Raw genomic sequence first — 18,217 nt, forward strand, 5'->3', positions numbered from 1 at the left:
CGTTTCTGACAAAAAATGAATCACGAAAGCTGCTGAAATTCATTTTCAGTTCACAGTACGTTCGATGCCAGACTCTCGTGCTGCAGTCATGTGAATACATCCCGACGCGTACAAGCGAGCTGTGTGTGTCTTTGTTTACCCTGTGACGGGCACTTGAGGGCATGCATGCGTAAGTTTAAATATTTATGTATATTTAAAGACTGAACACCTGTTTTCTCCTCAAAATCTTTATCTGCCCCCAAATTAGCAGTTATTTTTCACTGCAAAGTTTGGACATTTTCCTTCTCTTTTCCTCTGCAAATGCTTTTTAGCGCTGCTCAGACAGTAACAGAGAAAGGGTGGACAGTGGCAGTGCCCGAGAGCGGCACAGCCAGGGGAGCTGAACAGTTTAAACAATACTTCAGTATCTGATGAAAGGCTAAGAAAAAAATGGTAAAAATAAATGCAAGTGTTACTATGTAGGAGAAAATTAAGATGTAAAGATTTTTCTTTCAACATCTGTAGATCTCCTTTTCTGAAATCTCATTTTCTCCTTTCCCTTCCAAGCCAACAGAACTGAAACATGCGGCAAACAGCCCGTGGGTACCTGATGGCCCATTCCTCACCGGCTAGATACCGCAAGACTTCTGCCTTTCTGGGTAATAAATTGTCCACAAGACCTGTCGCTGGACAGTGTGGATGTGTGCGCTCCTTTGGGCCCTCTGGCAAGAGCTCTAAAGCGGCCTCTGACCCGACACGTCTTCCCAGGCCACAAACACAAGGCCGGGCGTTCAGACGGAGATCCACGGAGATCTGCCGTGCCAGCAGCCTTTGTTCACACAATCACAGAGTAGTTTTGGCTGGAAAGGACCTCTGAGGGTTACCTAGTCCAGCTCTGTGGTGTTTTATAGCGAGGGAGGACAGTCCTATGCTAACGCCGAAGCAAAGTTCTTAGGACGTGGGGGTTTTAACAAGTGGTGTCGGTGTGCATCCTTCTTTGTATCGGAATTTGTAAAGAAAGGTCAAAACTGGGAAAGAGCCTCTACCGTTTGTTGCTTTCCTGATCCGTTCTGACACCTGCACCTTCGCAAAGAACCTGACAGTGGCCGTGACTTTGCTCGGGAGCTACAGACATGTCTTCGGTGTGCAACCTGATGGAGCTGTTTACCTGCCTTTTCTCTGTTCAGAAGGCTTTCCCTAGGCTGGAAATCAAGCTTGTTCAATAGAGCTCGTTAGGTAATGAGCTTATTCACTAAGCTCATTAGTAGTGGAATTCATCCTGCTCAGCCCTCTGCAGCCCAAAATCTTGTATCCCTTCAGCCCAGCTTACTACTGGTTTTGACCCTTAGCAAGAGAGATGACTTTTACCTAATTTCATCTCTTTTGCGTATTTTCATTCAGCAGCTGTCTTGCTGAATGAATGTTTCTATTATTTAATCTGTCCTGCTGTTCCTCTGTAGCAGAAAAATATCCAAAAGGGCTGAAGTCTTTTGCATCTAGCGTGCCAAGGCTAGAGTGTGATGCCAGCTCATTTCACGAGCTGAGGCAGTGTCTGACTCAGTAGGACTCATCCTGTTCCATGATGGATGCTCCCTGGATTGATGAACAGACGGCTAGGCAGATGTAAGTAGGCAGGAAAACGAAAGAGGCACCAAGTAGAAGTTGTGCTTGCCTCCTGTGCGCTGCCCGTGATTGCCCATCTGCACCCAGGCTAGGGGCCTTGCAGGAAGCCTGAACGCACACGCGTGTGGAAGCTGGAGAGTTCATGGTTTGTTCATTATGCAGAGGTCAGAGAGCGAGCTTGGTGAAACGGGTGTCGCACGGGTGCAAAGCTGGGCGGGAGACCGGGTTTTACATCCTCCCGAACCAACAGCACAACTGAGATGTGTGACAGTGAAGGATGTGTGTTGGCAACGATGCTCCATTGATTCATGTTCAAAGTGGTAAATTTAAGTCCTGGTTCTACTCATTTCAGACAGCGATTACTAGAACAGGGGGCTCTCGTGCAGTGGCGTAACGGAGGTGTCTGAGTCTGTTCAATCGACACCAGCCTACTCCTACCGTCCGTCCCTCTGAAGAGGCAGAAAGAAGCAATGGGAGCTTTTCTCAGTTTAATATTAATGACAAAAGGCCAAGAAACTATGTAAACCTCGAAAGACACTAAAACAGGATTATAACTGAGGATGAGTTCTGAAATAATTGGAGGGAAAGAATAAGCTTATACCAGCATTAGCAGGCAGCGGGGCTCAGCAGGCGCTGAGCTGGCCCAAGCATCCCTACTGAACACATCTCGGGGAGGAGCAGTTTTAGACCAGTCCTACTCTGGGCCACGGACTGAACGCCCGTGAGCAGTAAGAGCGCGTCAGGTGCATTCCCTGGAGTGCCTCTTTCCGTCAGCTTCACCAGAAGGAATGCAGCTTGCACGCTCTGAAACCTCTTCGCACTGTGAGCCAAGCTGCAGCGAGGGCAGGATGACTGAGTTTGCTTCCAAAGAGCATTCCTGATCCAAACTAAGACACGGATGTAGATGGATCCAGGAGGAAGCAGCTCAGAGCAGCTTCCTCTCATTTTAGCTTTGCTTTTGAAGATAGCTTGCTTACTTCTGCCAAGCATTAGGTTGCAAGAATAGCTGGCTTATATTATCCTTCTCAATCAAAAAATAAAGTGCTATTTTTGTTCTTACCATAGTGACTGAAATTAATATTTAAGGAGGATGGCTCCCTTGTGCTCCAGGTCATACAAATATAGAAAAAACTGTGTACTGTTGATGACGTGTTGTCTTCAAATTACACCCCAAAAGTGCACGTAGAGCATACTGACGTGGAAGTGAGGATTGTGGTGACTGGGTGAGAAAATAAGCAGAATTAAATAATAGTAAGAATGGTTTTCCACAGTACAGAGAAGAAGAAAAGGGGCTGTCTGGTTGTGGGGTGAAATCTTATTATGAAGGCTGTGTGTTTGAATGTGAAGGGCTGAAAGCCTCAACTCTGTTTTCACATCTGATGTGAAGCCCTGTGTCTACAGGCAAGATGAGAAACAACAGCAGCAAAGGGGAGCCATGTGTCCAGAAAGAGTAAAGCAATAAGTGTGTGAAAAATAATTACCCGTAATAAAAAGCTACGGGCGCTTCGCAGCGCTGAGGGTGTGGCGTTTGATGAAAAGCGAAGCCGGCAGCTCTCGCTCCTGCCTGCCGCGCGGCTTGGGCCAGGCTGGTGGGTGCCCGGCGTGGTTTCTGTCGAGCTGCCCACGAGCGTTCAGCGAACCCGCACGTGGGGCACGCTCAGCAGCGCCGGCTCCGTCCCTCCATACGCGTAAGGCTTACGGCTTGAAGGATTTGACCTTGTCATCAGGAGACTCCCCAGCCCAGTTGCCCTGGGACCTCTGCACCTCTCTGTTTCAGGGGCCCGTAGCCTGGTTCTGCAGGAGTGCTCTCCTCGGAAGCCAACAATCCTTCTCAAGGGCTTTCTGGCGACGTACGTCAGCCAAATTTCGCAAAGTCCTGAAGGCAAAGAGCTGAAGCTGATCTGTGTTTTAATTTTGCTGCAGATGGCAGGCCAAGATGAAAGCAGCAGGCTTCCCCGGGCGATCTGCTCAATGGCTCTCCCGAAGCCGCGCGGTGGAGAGCCTGCTCGGAAAATGGCTTTGAGCGGCTGCCCGTTCTGGTTTTGTTGTTGTTGCAGATGCTTTTGTAGGTGAGGGATAATTCATACGCGGAGTGCCACCCTCCATCAGCAGCGACAATGCCATCGCGGCGCCCGTCCCCAGCCCGAACCCCTCGCGGCCCCGTGCTGAGAGCAAGGACAAGTCCCCAGTGCAGAGCCAGAACAAAAGACTGAAATCACGAAAGAATGAGGGAAGGAAAGAGCCAGATGCTCCAGCGTCATTTCTGAGGCTGCAGAGCAGAAGGAAAAGCCAGTAAAGACTTGCACCTTTTAAGAGAGTAATGAATTGTTTCCTCCTCTGGCAGGCAGTGATTTGACTTGCCACATGCCTCCTAGTAATTTCCCAGCAGGTTTTAATGTTGGAACAATGGCATTCTGTTAGATATTGATTTTAAAATAACTCTTCCACACTTACTTGTAACTTTAAGAGGTGAATTACAGCCCTTGAATGTGCTCTAATGTAGCAGTGGTAAATAGTTAAATAGGCGCAATCTGTGCAGGCATTGCCCGTCCGGGAGCAGGCAGAGCTCGGCTGAGCCCTGCCCGTCTTCCCACTCTGCAGGAAAAACACCCAGCCGGCTGCCTGGGCCGAGGGGAAATATTAATGAATTCACTGGGGATGTGGTGGGATTTGACAGGAAAAAAAAAGATCTGTGCTGGATGTCGAAGCAGCGAGAGTGGGAGGTCAACGGCTAAACGACCTCACTGTAGCCCTTTTCTTCTTCAACAGCTGCCGAGCCGTGATGCTCGGGGTGGGCATCGCTGCGGCTGCCAGCACTCCCCGGCGAGCCGTGCGAGGCAGCGCGGCCGACCCCGGGGCTCTGACTGCCGGGGGCTCGCACAGCGGCACAGCGCGCTGCCGGGGCGTCTCCACGGGCAGGGCAGAAAGTGGCTGCTGGGGTCGGGTATCGCCGCTGCTGAGGCTTGTGCTGCATTAAAAATAAATAAACCTGCAGTGTCCTGCGACAACGCGCTGTGGCAGCTCCGTCCCTGTGTACTTCTGCGCGGGCTGGAAGGGCAGCAAGACACAGCCTGCGTTAAATGCAGACAGCGCAGGGCTCCTGCTGAGGCCACGCTGAGGTACAGGGTAACGGCGTCGGTGCTCGCTGAGAGCACCCTGGTACCCGGATGGGTGTCCAGCTCCAGGAGTGATGGGTGGCAGGGAAGGTTTCTGGTTGACGCTGAGAAAAGGTTTCTCTGTGAATCTGACACTTTTTCATAGTTTCTTCTTGTTTCCTAATGAGGTGGTCCCACTGCAGTGCCTGGGACGCTCCTCCGCAGCTCAGAAATCAGCTGCCTGGGGTCACGGGTACCCCCGCGCTCTGGCTTCCGCCGCCCCGAGTGCACAGATCCCTTAAGAAATTGCAATAAAAAATGTCTCGTATAGCTTTCCTCATACTGAAGTGGGGCAGCAGTTTCATTTCCTATCCCAGGTGCCCCGCGCTAGCCCCGTGCCAGGCGGGAAGGTCGAGGTGAGGAGGCGACGCGTGGACGCGTCCGTAAGGAGCGCGGGCAGCCGCTGGCAGCCGCCCGAGCAGGGGACTCGCCTGGGCAAGGGGCTGCGCGGAGACGGGTCCCTGCCCCGCCACTCGCACTGAAAACGGGTTCCGACCCTGCGGCTGTAATCAGCGCGGAGGCGGAATTGGTTCTGGCTGATTTGTTGCAGGGCCTTTAACTTCGCTTCCCCTTCCCCCACCGTCCAACTGACGGTGGCCGCTCTGCCCCTTATTTTCAGCAGGTCTCTGTAAACTAATTACTTTTACTGGGTCAGCACTGTTATGAAATTACCATTTTATGAGACTAAAAATAGCTCAGATCCGGTCAGCAAGCCAATCACTTCCCTTCATCGCCAAGGAAAATACAGAGTTATCTTGGATCTGTGTTTCTCAGGCACTTACTGTGATGCAGGCGAGGCAGAGAGGGGGAGAAAAGGAAGAGGAGCTCAGGATAAGGTCTGAAATCAGCTGCTATAGACACATCTCTGCCAAGGTTTCCACTGGTAAATTTAGCAGTCACGTCACAATTTTAGCCAGCACCGTTACTTGGCCTTATTCAAAATAATTCGCTTCTCACAGAAGTTTGCATTAAAGGAAAGTCATTTTGTCTTGCACATTACAAATGGTGTGTTCGCACGTACGTGCAGTCATTACCAATACCCAAAGCCACAAAAAGCCTGAGGACAGATAAATTTATTTTCTTAAGAGAGAAAAATCCAGTGAATTCCACTTGCTGTGAGAATGAATAAAGGTATTTTAATACTTCTGGGGTTCTGGTGAATACAAACAGCTCAGAAACGAGATGCTTGCCTGAGCTTTACATCAAGACAGTGAAGGGAAAAGGTTCCGTCGGTAGCTGCTGATACAAAGACATTGCACACACGGTATCTGTGAATCCATTAGGAGAAGAAAATTGATACACACGCCGTAGAAGATGAAGCTGGAGTCAAGAGAATGAAAGCTCGAGAAAATGGCTTCTTTGCGAGCTCCCTCAATGCCCTGCCCGACTGGACTTTCTGTGTATGAAATTCGAGCGGTTCTTTGGCCTGCGGATATAGGAGTTGTTGGCTGTGGGGGGAATGGCGAGTGATGGAGTTTTTGCGCCTCGCTTTACAAAGGAGACATCCCACATCCCATCCGTCTTTCCATCGATGATGTTAAATATGCAAAGTCGGGTTTCTACTGAAGCGATTTTTCTGATTCAGTGTAATGGCAGTTACTGAAGTACTGACACGCACAGTGTGATTGCGGGGCCAAAAGGCAATCTTTCCGGAGAAGCCGGGAATGGCAGCGCTCCAGAGATGATTTATTATTTTCCTTACTTTGCAAACTCCTCTTAGTTTGCATGAAGGAGGGTGAATGAAGGTTACTATCAGCTTGAGTGGTCTCGGTGCTTCGCACTGGAGAAGTGGCTGCAGAGATCTCTGCTCACGCCGCAGCTGGCAGCGTGTGCCAGCAAGGCGGTCGGTACTCAGGGGGTTCAGGCCAGTCCAGCTGTCAGCAGCTCGGCAGCCAGCATTTCACGTGTTATTTCACTGCTTACATTTCATCCCTTTCTTGTCCATGACTGAATACCAATAAACACGGAAGCCCACGGAACAAGCCGAACGAAGACCGACGTTTCTTTCGGAGGGGCTGGCCGCGTGTCGGCTCTCCCTCGCGCTCTCTCTGCCCCACGCTCGGCGGCCCCGCACGGTGCCAGCCTGAACCCAGACAAACCAGAACAGAGCCCTACCCCGAACCCTGCTCTCTGAGCACTCAGCTAACGAACCTGGGAAGGAGTTCAGACCTCGCTCCAGGCCATACGCAGGCCAGCACATCTGCGTTATTGACTTCCTAGGCTTACGCTGGTTCCTGAAGCGAGTTCCTTCGCTAGGGCTGTGCTGTCCAAGTGCACTGAGCTGTGTCTTTCAAACTCATGGACCAGTGCAGCTGCATCTGAAAGAGGGATGGCGTTCTCAAAACCATTTTGCTCTTGCAAATCGTAAGGGAGACAGTCAGACAGAAGACAGATTCTCCCAGGACCACCCCGAGGGCGCTGAGCTGTGCGAGCTCAGCCTTCATTCGTTAGGCAACAGAAGAATCACACAGCGTATCCCTCAGCTCAAACCAGGACAAAATCCATCAACAACCTCTGGTCCCTGGTCTGCGGTGCTGCCGGTTTCTTGACACCAACAGCGCAAAGAGCTCGGTGCCGATGCCCTCCAGGATACGCTGCGGGTCTGCACCCTGATGCGCCCCAGCCCGTGCAGCCGTGGCGGGGACGGCGGTGCTGGCACGGCCGGCTCTGGGGGTCGGTGCTCGGGTGCCCCGTGCTCCGCCGGGCCCTCGGCAGCCACTCCGTGCCCGGGAGGGTGCAGGCAGACGCGGCACTTGGGTTTTCACCACTACAATGTGCTGCAGGTCGCAGACACTGCCCGGGAGTCTGAAACATACTGCTTTTGTCAGGTGAAATGAAAACAGCTATCGAAAGCTGAGAAAAATGTGCGCTCTGGGAAAAAATGGTGTGGGGTTTAATAACTGAGAGAGGTCTCGCCCCGCAGCCGTGCTGGGGCTGCGTGCCCACGGGCAGAGCCACGCGAGGCTGCCTCACCCGCAGCCAAACGCTGTTTAAGAGTGAATAAACCCAACGCATCGGGAACAAGGTAACAAAATTTATGATAATTAAACTGTCTCTACATAGATGTAAGACTGGTGGCTATTGCATATCCAGTCAGCTAAAAACCAAGGCAGGGACATGAATGCTAACGAAGGGAACCAGCACCGAGCTCCTCCGCTGCTGCGCTCCCGAGCTGGAGGGTCCCGGGGGTCCAAAGCCCCTGCAGAACACCGGGAGGGTGCTGGCAAAGCTCCTGTCTGCTGTAGCAGTGGTTCAGACGAGGGCAGGAGAGGAGATGGGTAGCTGTTGGCCTCTTGAGAAAAATGTTTCTGCATGAATTGGATAGCTGATTTTGAATTAATTTTGAATAGTTGTTTCAGTAATTCAGATTGATTTAAGATGCACCCCAGAATAATGCTTTCATTATAAAACCTCCTGAGCAAAATTTAAATCGTGCTAAATTAAAAACAGCCTCTGTTAAACCAGGGCAGATGAGCACAACGGAGGGATCAGAGATGAAGGGTCAGTGTAATTTAATTCCTTTGCTTTGTTTCCCATTCCAGAAAAACTGTTGTACCTGTTCCTTGGGTTGTTAATATTCCTTGGGTTGTTAATGAACTAAAGAGCTTGCAGACCGTCCTGGCTTTCAAAACTGAGCTGCACAGTAACCCCAGCAAAAGCAGCACTTACTCTATTTTATGCAGTCCTTCACCTTCAAGAAGAAATGCGGTTTTATTGCTTTTCATTTATGGGTCAGTCTGGAAATTCAGTTGTATCCTAAAGATACTTCGGAATCTGGAATAACAGCAGCTGATGTACAGTACAGTGGGAGAGTTAATGGCTTCCTAATGCTAGCCTCTTTGTTTGTTGCAAGTAAACTTTCTCTTTTATATAAATGGAGCTGATTTTTTAATGGCTTAATAACATGGGAAAAGTTCTCCTGCATGTTCCAAATCAGTTTTATAAAGCACTCTGTCACAAGCGGTGGTGGAATTCCAGTGTCAGGGAAACGTTTGCTTGTCTGGATTTAAATGTTTCAGTGTTCAGAACAAAAAAAATACATATATGTGTGTATAGATTTGAGTTTAAAAACATTGTGCTTTATAATTTCTTGTTTTAAATGCTGGCTGCATTTTTAAAGGCAAATGGCAGAAAATATTTAAGATACTCGTAAAAGCTGTGAGCATTGCTGAAATGCAAGCAGCGAACTGGCAGGCACTAAGCGGGCACAGCCCGACGCGTGAAGCAGCACGTTAGAGACTCTGGCTGCATTTTGGCCACGTCTGCGTGACAGGCGTTGCCAGTACTTGCATTAGTGACAAGACCCTTCCAAACACACTGAAATGACTTCTCAAGACAGATCTGTATGAAATACTGTATGAAAATGCCAGTTTGTCAAATCTGAACAGATTTATGGGGCAGCGAAGGGGGCCGGGGGATGCTAACCACCCACGCCACGTGCTGGGAGTTGGGAAGGTGGAAAGCACCTGAGCCCAAACGTTTCATTCCTAGAGCTCACGAGTTTCCGTGCCCTGGTGCCAAGCCACGGGTGAGAGCCGCTGCAGGAGCCCAGGGCTGGTGCTGGCACAGCCGGTGCCTCGTGCCACCGGTGCTGTCCCTGCACCCGCGCGGCCGGGACCCCACCACCGTCCCGGCCAGCTCCCAGAAGGGCCTCTCGTGGGGTCTGGCTGGGGTCTGCGGAGCGGCTCTGGCAGGAATTTGGGTTTTATGGCTCTCAGTAGCACCTTCGCTTTCTAGCACGGGTTTTGGGTGAGCCAGGGGAGAGTGTTCGACTTTGGGAGCTTGGTGCCTGCTGAACGCGGCCGTGGGCAGAGAGCTGCTGCCAGAGAGCACGGGGGCTCCTCGGGGTCCGCCTTCATCCAGGTTTCTGTGAGTCTGTAATACAACTTAGCTGATAGACTATTTGCTAGAAACACCTATTTTAATTAAAATCCTGCACAAAAATCCCAGATCAGTAACACGAGAAGTTTAAGCATTAAGGCTTTGACGGTATTTTATAGGTCCCTTTCCAATGAACTCTTACAAAGCCGTGTTTAAATGTATGATTTTTAAAATTCTTCTGAACTCATTAAAAGCACTCATTCATCTATAATTTCTGTGATTACAACAGAGTGAGAACACTCCAGAGTCTTCAGGAGCACTCTGCTTTGTCTGTCCATGCGCTCAGAAAGGGAGGGAAGGAGAAGAGGCCCAAGTCACCGCGCCGGGGGGAACAGACGCTCGACCGCACGGCAGCACGTTCTGCCGGGATTGCACAGAGGGTTTGTTCCCAGGCAACACCGACTGTTGCCTTGACCCCAGCTGCCCTGTCACAAAGATACAACAACGTACGTGTGAATGTGCAGCGCCGCGTGTAGACAGCAAGATAGGTGCAATCGTTACTGAACAGAAACCAGAGCACAGAACTGCATGTTCAGGCATTTCCCCCTCAGGGAGAGGGCACGCGACCACGCCAGCCAGGACAGGCGTCCCTCTGAAACCGCTCAGACACGATGGTGGGAACTGACCAGTATGGACCAGTGAGAATATGGAAAGCTGAACCACAGAGCAGGGGAGTGCTGGGATCTAAAGCCCAGCTTCGATTCCTGAGAAAGCGCTGACTTCTTTTCCAGGGTAAGGACCTTCGCTTTTGCCACACGAACTTGCAAACCTCGCTTAGGTGTTCAGAAAGGAGGAAAAAGAGATCTTCTGGTGACTATGACAAACACGTTCTACATTTTCACTTAATGAAGAAATTCAGACTTGCAGTTGTCATATGCTCAGATTCTGCGCCTTTCTGACAGCTGAATTATGATTTTAATAATTTAAAAGTGCTACTGTGAGCCTGTTCATGTATAATAGGCACAGAGAAGTGTTTAAAATCAGGAGCAGTTTAGAGAAAAAGTGGTCACCATATTACAAGAATGAGAATTGTCTACATCTGAACATTAAACTGTGTGAACTTTCCAGTGGGAAAACTCTTTGCAAAGTAACTATACACTTGGTGGACTGTTGTGATGCGTGGCGTTAAGAGCTTGCCTTCACTCACCGGGCTGGGACCGCCTGAAGCGGCAGCCGGCGATGCCTGCCTTCTCTTACATAACCCCGTCAGCGTGAGGGCTTGGTCATTCTGCTTACAAAGGTTTTAGTTCAGAGCAACAGAAGCTCAAATCTATAATCTCAGCAGAAACATCTGTAAGACAGAAATGAAATATAAGAGAAAAAAGTGCCCTCCAGGCTACATTTCCTTTGCTTTGATATCATTATCTTTGTACCTGTCCACGGGAATGTCTGAAATTCTACTGCACCTGCTACAGCATGCTCACGTTCTTTCTTAAACTCCCAGCTAAACACAGAGAAGAAGCCGGTATCCTGCTCAATTCAGTAAAAACCAGATCATGTCCTGGAGACCACTGAGTATTTTCAGGAGTATCGCGACCCACAATACCTGTTTGAATTCAGCAAATCTGTACGTGTCAAGTGAAGCAACAATGACCGACATTGCGAAGAGCCAGCATATACATCAGCAACCTTGTGTAACATCTACGGCTCGAACGAACGTCTGAGGAAACCCATAAGCTCTAGTTGCCAGCTCCCTTGCGCTCCTGGTAACTTTTCTCTCCTGCAGAAGGAGTGCGAAACAGGACCTGCTACTCCACAGCCTTGCTCCTCCTGCACTCATTTACCATTGTGCCAAGCATTTGTCAAGTGGGTGTAAGTGTTTTTTCTGCTTTATACAACTTCACATAAGCATAAATTGCAGAAGTTGTAAGGCAAAGAACAATCAAGCCTTTAACAGTTCCAGCCCCTTCTCAAACATGCACCCAAGAAAACACTTAGGAGTAACTGAAGGCAAGCTCCTAGAACGTGCTTGCCTGCTGCTCAGTAAAAGAAAAAGTAATACTCACCCCAGTGTTGTCATGGTTACAATAGTGTACCAAAAGGACGCAGGAATACTGGTGAATTTGCTTGCCGAGGACCCTTTCTCTGCGTAAAACATCACAGTTGCAAAGATGATGATTGCCATAGTGAGGGAAAAGAGGAGAAAGCCAAGCTCGGAGGCACAGCTCTTCAAAGTGTAGCCCAAGATTCTTAGGCCTTGGGAATGGCGAGAGAACTTGAAAATCCTGAAAACCCTAAAAACCCTTAGTGTCACAAAGGCTCCGCTGACGTCCTCGTTGTTGGTCATCACCAAGCCAATGTAGTATGGCATGATGGCCACCACGTCAATGATGCTCATCACACTTCTAATGAATCTGTAGCGACTTGGGGCCGCAAAGAGTCTCAACAGATACTCGACCGTGAAAATCATCACGCAAGCCGTGTCCAAGCAAAAGAAAGCCACAGCGTATCTTTCCCCACATGGAAGCTCCTTGTTTCCAGGCACCGTGCCACAAGGGACAGTTTCCACGACATTAGTGATCACAGAGACAGCAATAAAGAAACCGGTGACGTAGTAAAAGACTAAGGCTAAGGTGCTGGTGTGGGGGTTCTCGAAGGCTCGCCACATGGTCTGCCGGAAGCTCAGGGATGGCATGGACCCTTCTTGGTTGTTTTCTGAGTCATTGTCATCCATCAGCCGCTCTGCGTTTTCCCGCTTTCTGTCTTTGTACTCTTCGTAGCAGCAGTCCCCAATGATTTCAGGGAGGATCCCATAGAAGGCAAGCTCTTCGTCATAAGCAGAGATGCACTCATACCTGGGATAGTGCAGCTTCCCAGTTCTATAAAAATTTAAGATGCACCTAAAGACCTCAGGGTCCCGGTCAAAGAAGTACTCCTTAGTGTCTTCGTTGAAGAAGAATTCCTTCTCGGTGCTGCCGAGGAGAGTATCTGGGTATCTCTCCAGTGTAGTCCTCCAGGTCTGGAAACGCCTGCCACTCACATTGAGAATGATCAGCTCATCCTGCCTCTTGTTTTTCTCCGTCGGAGCCAGTGGCATGGGACAGTTGGCCACTGGCATCCATCCTATGGCAGCTGCCCTGGCAAAGGGCAACCATGCTGCTACTCCTGCTGCCATGATGACCCCAGGCCTTGTTACTGGAGAAGACAGTTAGGCTGCTCCTCAGACCTGTTGGAAGTCAGATCAGTTCCATCTAAAATACAGAACAAAATAAAAACACAACACATAGTCAAGCGGGGTGTCTTGCCCCATTGCGTTAAAGAGTCCAATATCAGGACAGACACAAGAATCTAAAACAACTGGCTTGCCCTCATCTCCCGTGTGAAGAATGGTGTTCAACAAGGCACAGGATAATCAGCTCAGCGGGGTTATGGCATTATTATAGACTGAAATTTTGAATAGCAAATGATTCCTCATTAAAAGCATTTTAAAAGTAGCATAAACACACTAATTTATATTTGCTTCCTTACAAACAAGACTAATCCATAATTCCCCAGGTGTAAGCCTCATGTGCTCATCAGTTTAACTACAGCTGTCAAGAAAGCACTGGGAACGCCAGTGAAATCAGCTCGCAGCTCACCCAGTGAAACTGTCTGCCATGAAAAGCCACGACTGGACTGAGCTGGGTTTCCAGTCTTAAAAACGTTCAATATGGAATGAATCTCGCACTGAGAACATTTTCAGTTGAAAGAAACAAAACATCTCCCCTGGTTTTCATTCGTTTTCTTCCACCTTAAAGACCTGGCCTCAGCAGCAGTTTTTTGCTGGTCTCTCATTTAGAGCTGGGCTTTCCCCTTGTGAAATATTGCATCCCTCCACCGGCCTAGAGGAAAGTTGTGATTGTCCGGGAAACATTGCTCAGAATACCTGGGCAACAGTAAGCTTGACTCCAGGTGGGAAAGCTGACGGACTAAGCTACCAGCGGAGTACCAAGAACATCAGAATGATGGAAGCCTCCAAAGTTGGACCACTTGCTTCCGGCAGGAAGACACCTCGGTTATTTCCTAGCTAACAGAGGCAGAAGTCCTAAGAACTGCAGGACTGTTAGGTTGAAATGAAATATGTTCACTGCACCCTTGATTTTTAGATGGAAAATATTCCAGGTTGTCTAGCTGCTCAGCCACTGGAAACCAGCATTCTCTTGAAATTAGAGTAGTTATTGTGCTTCTGATCTAGCCGTGAATTTTCTTTTTCTTTTTGGTCTTTGGTTAGAGTTCTTACAACATTCAACTTTTGGTTTAACTTGTATTTACTTTCACTTCCCTACGTTTTTCTAATTCTACCATAGAAATACCTGGAGAAAGGTGCCATTATCATACAAGATGCATTAGGGGCCGTATCAAAAGTCAATTTATCAATGGAAATTCCATTGATTCCACTGACTCAGGCCCTCAGAGCCTAATTATATCCTCTACACGGCAGAGGATAGTTCTAGGCAGTTTTGCTCTGAAATTTTTAGTTACATGAAAGCTGCCATTCCAGCCAGTAAGGCTGCAGCGTTATCGATCTCAACAGGCCATCAAAATACTGAATAAAAAATGATGGAATCAATCTGTGGTGAAAATGACTAAACGCTCTTCCTTGTCAGGGCACATTAACATTCATCACCTTAATGTGGAGGCTCTTTCTGTGCAATTTTACTATCTAAAGGACAATTGAAATCCCTCGTGCAAACATCTTGCTGCTGCTGGAAGAGGTTTTGTAATTATGAAAAATATAATAATCCATAGTGATGCTTATCCCAAGGAGATGCTTTGCGTGTATACGCGGCGCTGGAGGAAACATCCCACAATATTTTCCTATCAAGGGTTGTTCATTATTACCATGAGCTATTTTTCCTCTCCCCCTAACGAGGGAATTCACTGCGTTACTAGTGCCAGGCTGGGAGCCCTGGAGCCCAGGCTCTTTCGGCAGAGTGCAGCACTGCAAACTTTCTCTGCACGACTTTGAAAATGTGCCCGGGTCCTCGGCGGAGAGACGATCTCCACGGGCTCAGGCAGCCGCGCGGCCGATCGCTGAGACCAGCAGCACCGGATCTTTTAACTTTTACCAGACGCTGCGTTAAGAACAGGGCTGCAAAACAGGAGGCAGCAACAGGAGATGCATTTCATTCATTAATCACCAGAGAGATCCAGGCGAATAACCAAGAGACCAAGACCGTGCATCCCGTTCCTGTTTTCCCTGCGGGTAAACTGTCTCCTCTGCCTCCTAATTGCAATTAGTGACCCCACCCCAGTCTTTCTGCCAGGACTGACGGCGATGCCCAGTGACCTGACCAGCTCCAGTTCACTGGATCCTCATCTCCCCTGATTTCTCAGGGGAACCCCGTTAGAAATCTCTACTTCTACAACTTTGGTTGTAAATTCCAGGTTACCTACATTAGCTGCTGCGGCACTATAAATACTTCACATATAATTGTTCTAATAAAGCACTGGTAACTCATAAGTGACTTACACATTTTTAAATCAATTTTTAAAGATAAAATGGGTCCTTTCATGCTGGCAGTATATGTGGGGAAGCTATAAATATCTCGGCTCTGAAATGGACAGGAGATTGAAGCAAAAGCGAAGGAGAGGGGTATTCTTCTGTGGAAGCTGAGTTCTTGTTTCTCTGTGACAGAGGTGCAGCTGGTCAAGAAAACTTAGTGCACACAGCTTAATTTTCAAAGCGGCATTAAATCCGTCCCATTTGATCCTCAAAAAACGCAAAAAGAGAGTCTTTTTCAGCTATAAATTGTCTGTCAGCGTGGAAGGACTGAGAGGGAGAAGACGTTTTGCTTTTTGTTGTCCACGAGTCCTTGGAACTCTACCCCGCCCCAACATAAGAGACAGAGAATGAAGAGCGAGGTAGGACTGGATGTGTAATTCAGAGCTGCACAAACTAAGTTGAGTAAAAAAAAAGATGAACTAACACGTTTATCTACAAAATATGGAAAGAATCCTCCTTTTCTGCACGCCTGGGTTTTGGTAACTGCTACCCAGTCTGTCTAGGCTGGAGAGCAATTGGCTGAGCTCAAAATATACTGAGCAGTCGACAGAGTCTCTCCAGCTCGCACAGCAAACAGACACGCTGTAATTCCAACAAGCATCTATTTAGCTATACACGTATTTCTAATTTTAATTACTGTAGTTTCTGCAGGTAATTTGAAAGGAACTAGTTAACAAAAGATTGGTACCCTGCTGTTGATGTTTAGAAGACCTGGCACACGAAATAAAATAATTTGTCTCCTGACTTAAAAAAGTCAGCATCTACACAGAAAAGAATCTGTTTTCTTTAGGCAATTATCAGGACAGTGAAATGGTGGAAGGAGATTTGATAGAAAAGGCTGTGGCACGAGCCCCCTGCCCCCTCCCCGGCCACCTGCGCCCGTCCCAGTCCCTCCCTGCCCAGCACCGGCTCCTGGGCACCCTGCGTCCATCCCCGCGCCGAACAAAAACCCGCCAGGCACGGCTAGGTCGGTAAAGCTCTGGAGGAAAACTCTGGAGAACAGCTATTTCTATTCACCTAAAGCGTCACGAGATGAACGGTGGATTCTTACCACATCAGCTCCCACCGGCAGTGCCTCACTTAGCAAATGTCTCTTCGTAGTCCCACAAGAGCAGAAACAAACCAAAAATCTCATGGTGTTTCCCTTTCTAGAAGCAGACAGGGATGGTTTCAAATACGACTGATAAACGTACTGTGAGTTTCTTGACGGGAGACCGCTAATGGGAGTAAGAGCCTTGAGATCATTCGTTCTTTTCTGTCCTTGTTGGGTCAGGCTCAGACAGCAAAGCTGTATTTGCTTTACAGCAAAATATGTCAGCCAAAGCTTCGATATCCTCCGTCAGTCACGTATTCCTTTCCCTTCGCAATCACATCAGACAATAAAACTTTCTGCAGAACCTTCCCTCCCTCGGTCCATTGCGGAGATGGAGGAGCAAAAGCAACAGGCTCAGGGTAAATGCACGCAAACTTCTCCCCTCCCTCCCAGTCAGCCCCATCTTGCCGGCTCGCGGCGATGCCTTACCTGGCAAGGAGAGCCACTGGGCGCCCCAAGGAGGGCTGAATCTGGGGAACTGGGAGGAAGGGGGAGCAGCCACTCCTCGGGATAAGAGGTGAGGTGAGCTGCGCTGCCTGCCTCGGCTCCCTCTCTCAAGGCAGTCGGAGGCAATCAGCGAATGCGATCATCATTGTGAAAGTGTATATATAGCGGGATGACTAAACAGCTTCTCGCTCGTCGCTGCCGAGACCCAGTCGCTCCCTGCCTCTCTCGCCGGGGCTTGCTTCGTTTGCCCCCTCCCCTCCCAGCAGCGCTCGGAGCTCTGCTCTCGCTGCCGAGCGCAGCTGCCAAGGGCACGGGGGTCCCGGCGAGCCCACGCGGGGCTGCAGCAGGGCGACGGACCCAGTGGTCCCAGCGAGGGGGCCGCCAGGCACAGGGCAGCGCCCACCCTGCGTGCCCACCTGCCAGCCGTGGCCAGGCAAGGCAGGGGACGAACTCCGCGGGTGCCTCCCGCAGCTCCCTCCGCGTCCCTGGCTCTCGGGCACCGTGCGGGAGAGCTCCCTTCCCCTGGACCAGAAAACGAGCCGTCCCCCCGCATCGCAGACCGGCAGCCGAGCCCCGGCTGCGGGCGGGCACCGAGCTAAACCCTTCGGCTCAACCCGATCCTTCCCCCTCTCCTCCTCCCCTCTTCCCACCGCCTCCCTCCCTGCTCGCCCGGCTCCTCGGCCGCTCTCACCGGTCCCGGCTCCGCGCCGCCTCCGCATCCCGCGCCGTCTCCCGCGCGGGCTGGCAGCCCCGGCCCCGCTCGATCGCTGGCTGCGGGTCGGGGCCGGCGGGGCACGCCCAGCCCCGGGGCCGCACCGGCGGGGGCCGGAGCGCCGCGGCCGCAGCTGGGGACTGGCGTCGGGTGCGGGCAGCGCTCAGAGGGCGCGGAGAGCCGCGCTCCGCTCCCGCGCCGCGCCGCGCTCCCCCCCCGCCGCGCCCGCCCGACGGGGAGCGGCGGCTGAGCCGGGGGCACCGCTCCTGCCCTCGCCCCCCCCCGCCCCGTCCCGCACCCCCGTCCCGCACCCCCTCACCTCCGCGGGGCGCGCCCGCCCGCCGCCTCGCGCCGCCCGCCGCCTCGCGCCGCCCGGCCCCGCCGCTGCCATGCGGCTGCGGGAGCGCGGCGCGGCGGCCCGCGGGGGCGGGCGCGGGGCGGCGCGGAGCGCGCGGGCGCGGCGGGGCCCGGGCGGAGCGGGGATCCCCGCGCCCGCCGCCCCCCGAGGCCGCCCCCGGGGCCGGGGCTGGGGCTGGTGGGGCGCGGACCCGGTGCGGGGCGGTGCGGGGCTTCCATCGGCGGGGGGCGAGGGTCTGCGGGGCCGCCCCTGGTTCGGCTGCGGGCAGCGGGGCTCGGCCCCAGGGACGGGTGTGTGCCCGCGCCGGGACGCGCCCGGCTTCTGGGAGCGCTGGCACCAGGGCCTGATCTAAAAAACAATAATAATAAATATATATATATATTAGAAAAATGCCCACATCCTCACACACCTGAGCACTGAGGTGGTCTGGTTTGGAGAATGTAACCTGGCACCTCTGAGGGCAGAACCCTGATCCGGCCAGCTC

General features: G+C 51.0%; 1 protein-coding gene across 5 annotated transcripts in view; it reads right to left on the reverse strand.

The window, feature by feature from the left end:
- Positions 1-17,752, reverse strand: part of KCND3 (potassium voltage-gated channel subfamily D member 3) — a 122,814-nt gene extending 105,062 nt beyond the window's left edge. For 3 of the 5 annotated variants that reach the window (XR_012766206.1, XM_075443147.1, XM_075443144.1), the window contains exons 1-2: positions 17,695-17,752; positions 11,645-12,829 (exon numbers count right to left, since the gene is read on the reverse strand). Coding sequence is in view for 4 of the 5 variants with exons in the window: in XM_075443147.1 (XP_075299262.1) it covers positions 11,645-12,753 (1,109 nt within the window). In the remaining variant the exon portion in view is untranslated. Of the gene's footprint in view, positions 1-11,644; positions 12,830-16,645; positions 16,921-17,354; positions 17,440-17,694 lie in introns of those variants that run through there. The other 2 variants (XM_075443145.1, XM_075443146.1) reach the window with 2 other exon arrangements.
- Positions 17,753-18,217: the final 465 nt, after the last annotated feature.

The sequence above is a fragment of the Opisthocomus hoazin genome, chromosome 25, assembly GCF_030867145.1.
Source record: "Opisthocomus hoazin isolate bOpiHoa1 chromosome 25, bOpiHoa1.hap1, whole genome shotgun sequence".
Lineage (NCBI taxonomy): Eukaryota > Metazoa > Chordata > Aves > Opisthocomiformes > Opisthocomidae > Opisthocomus > Opisthocomus hoazin.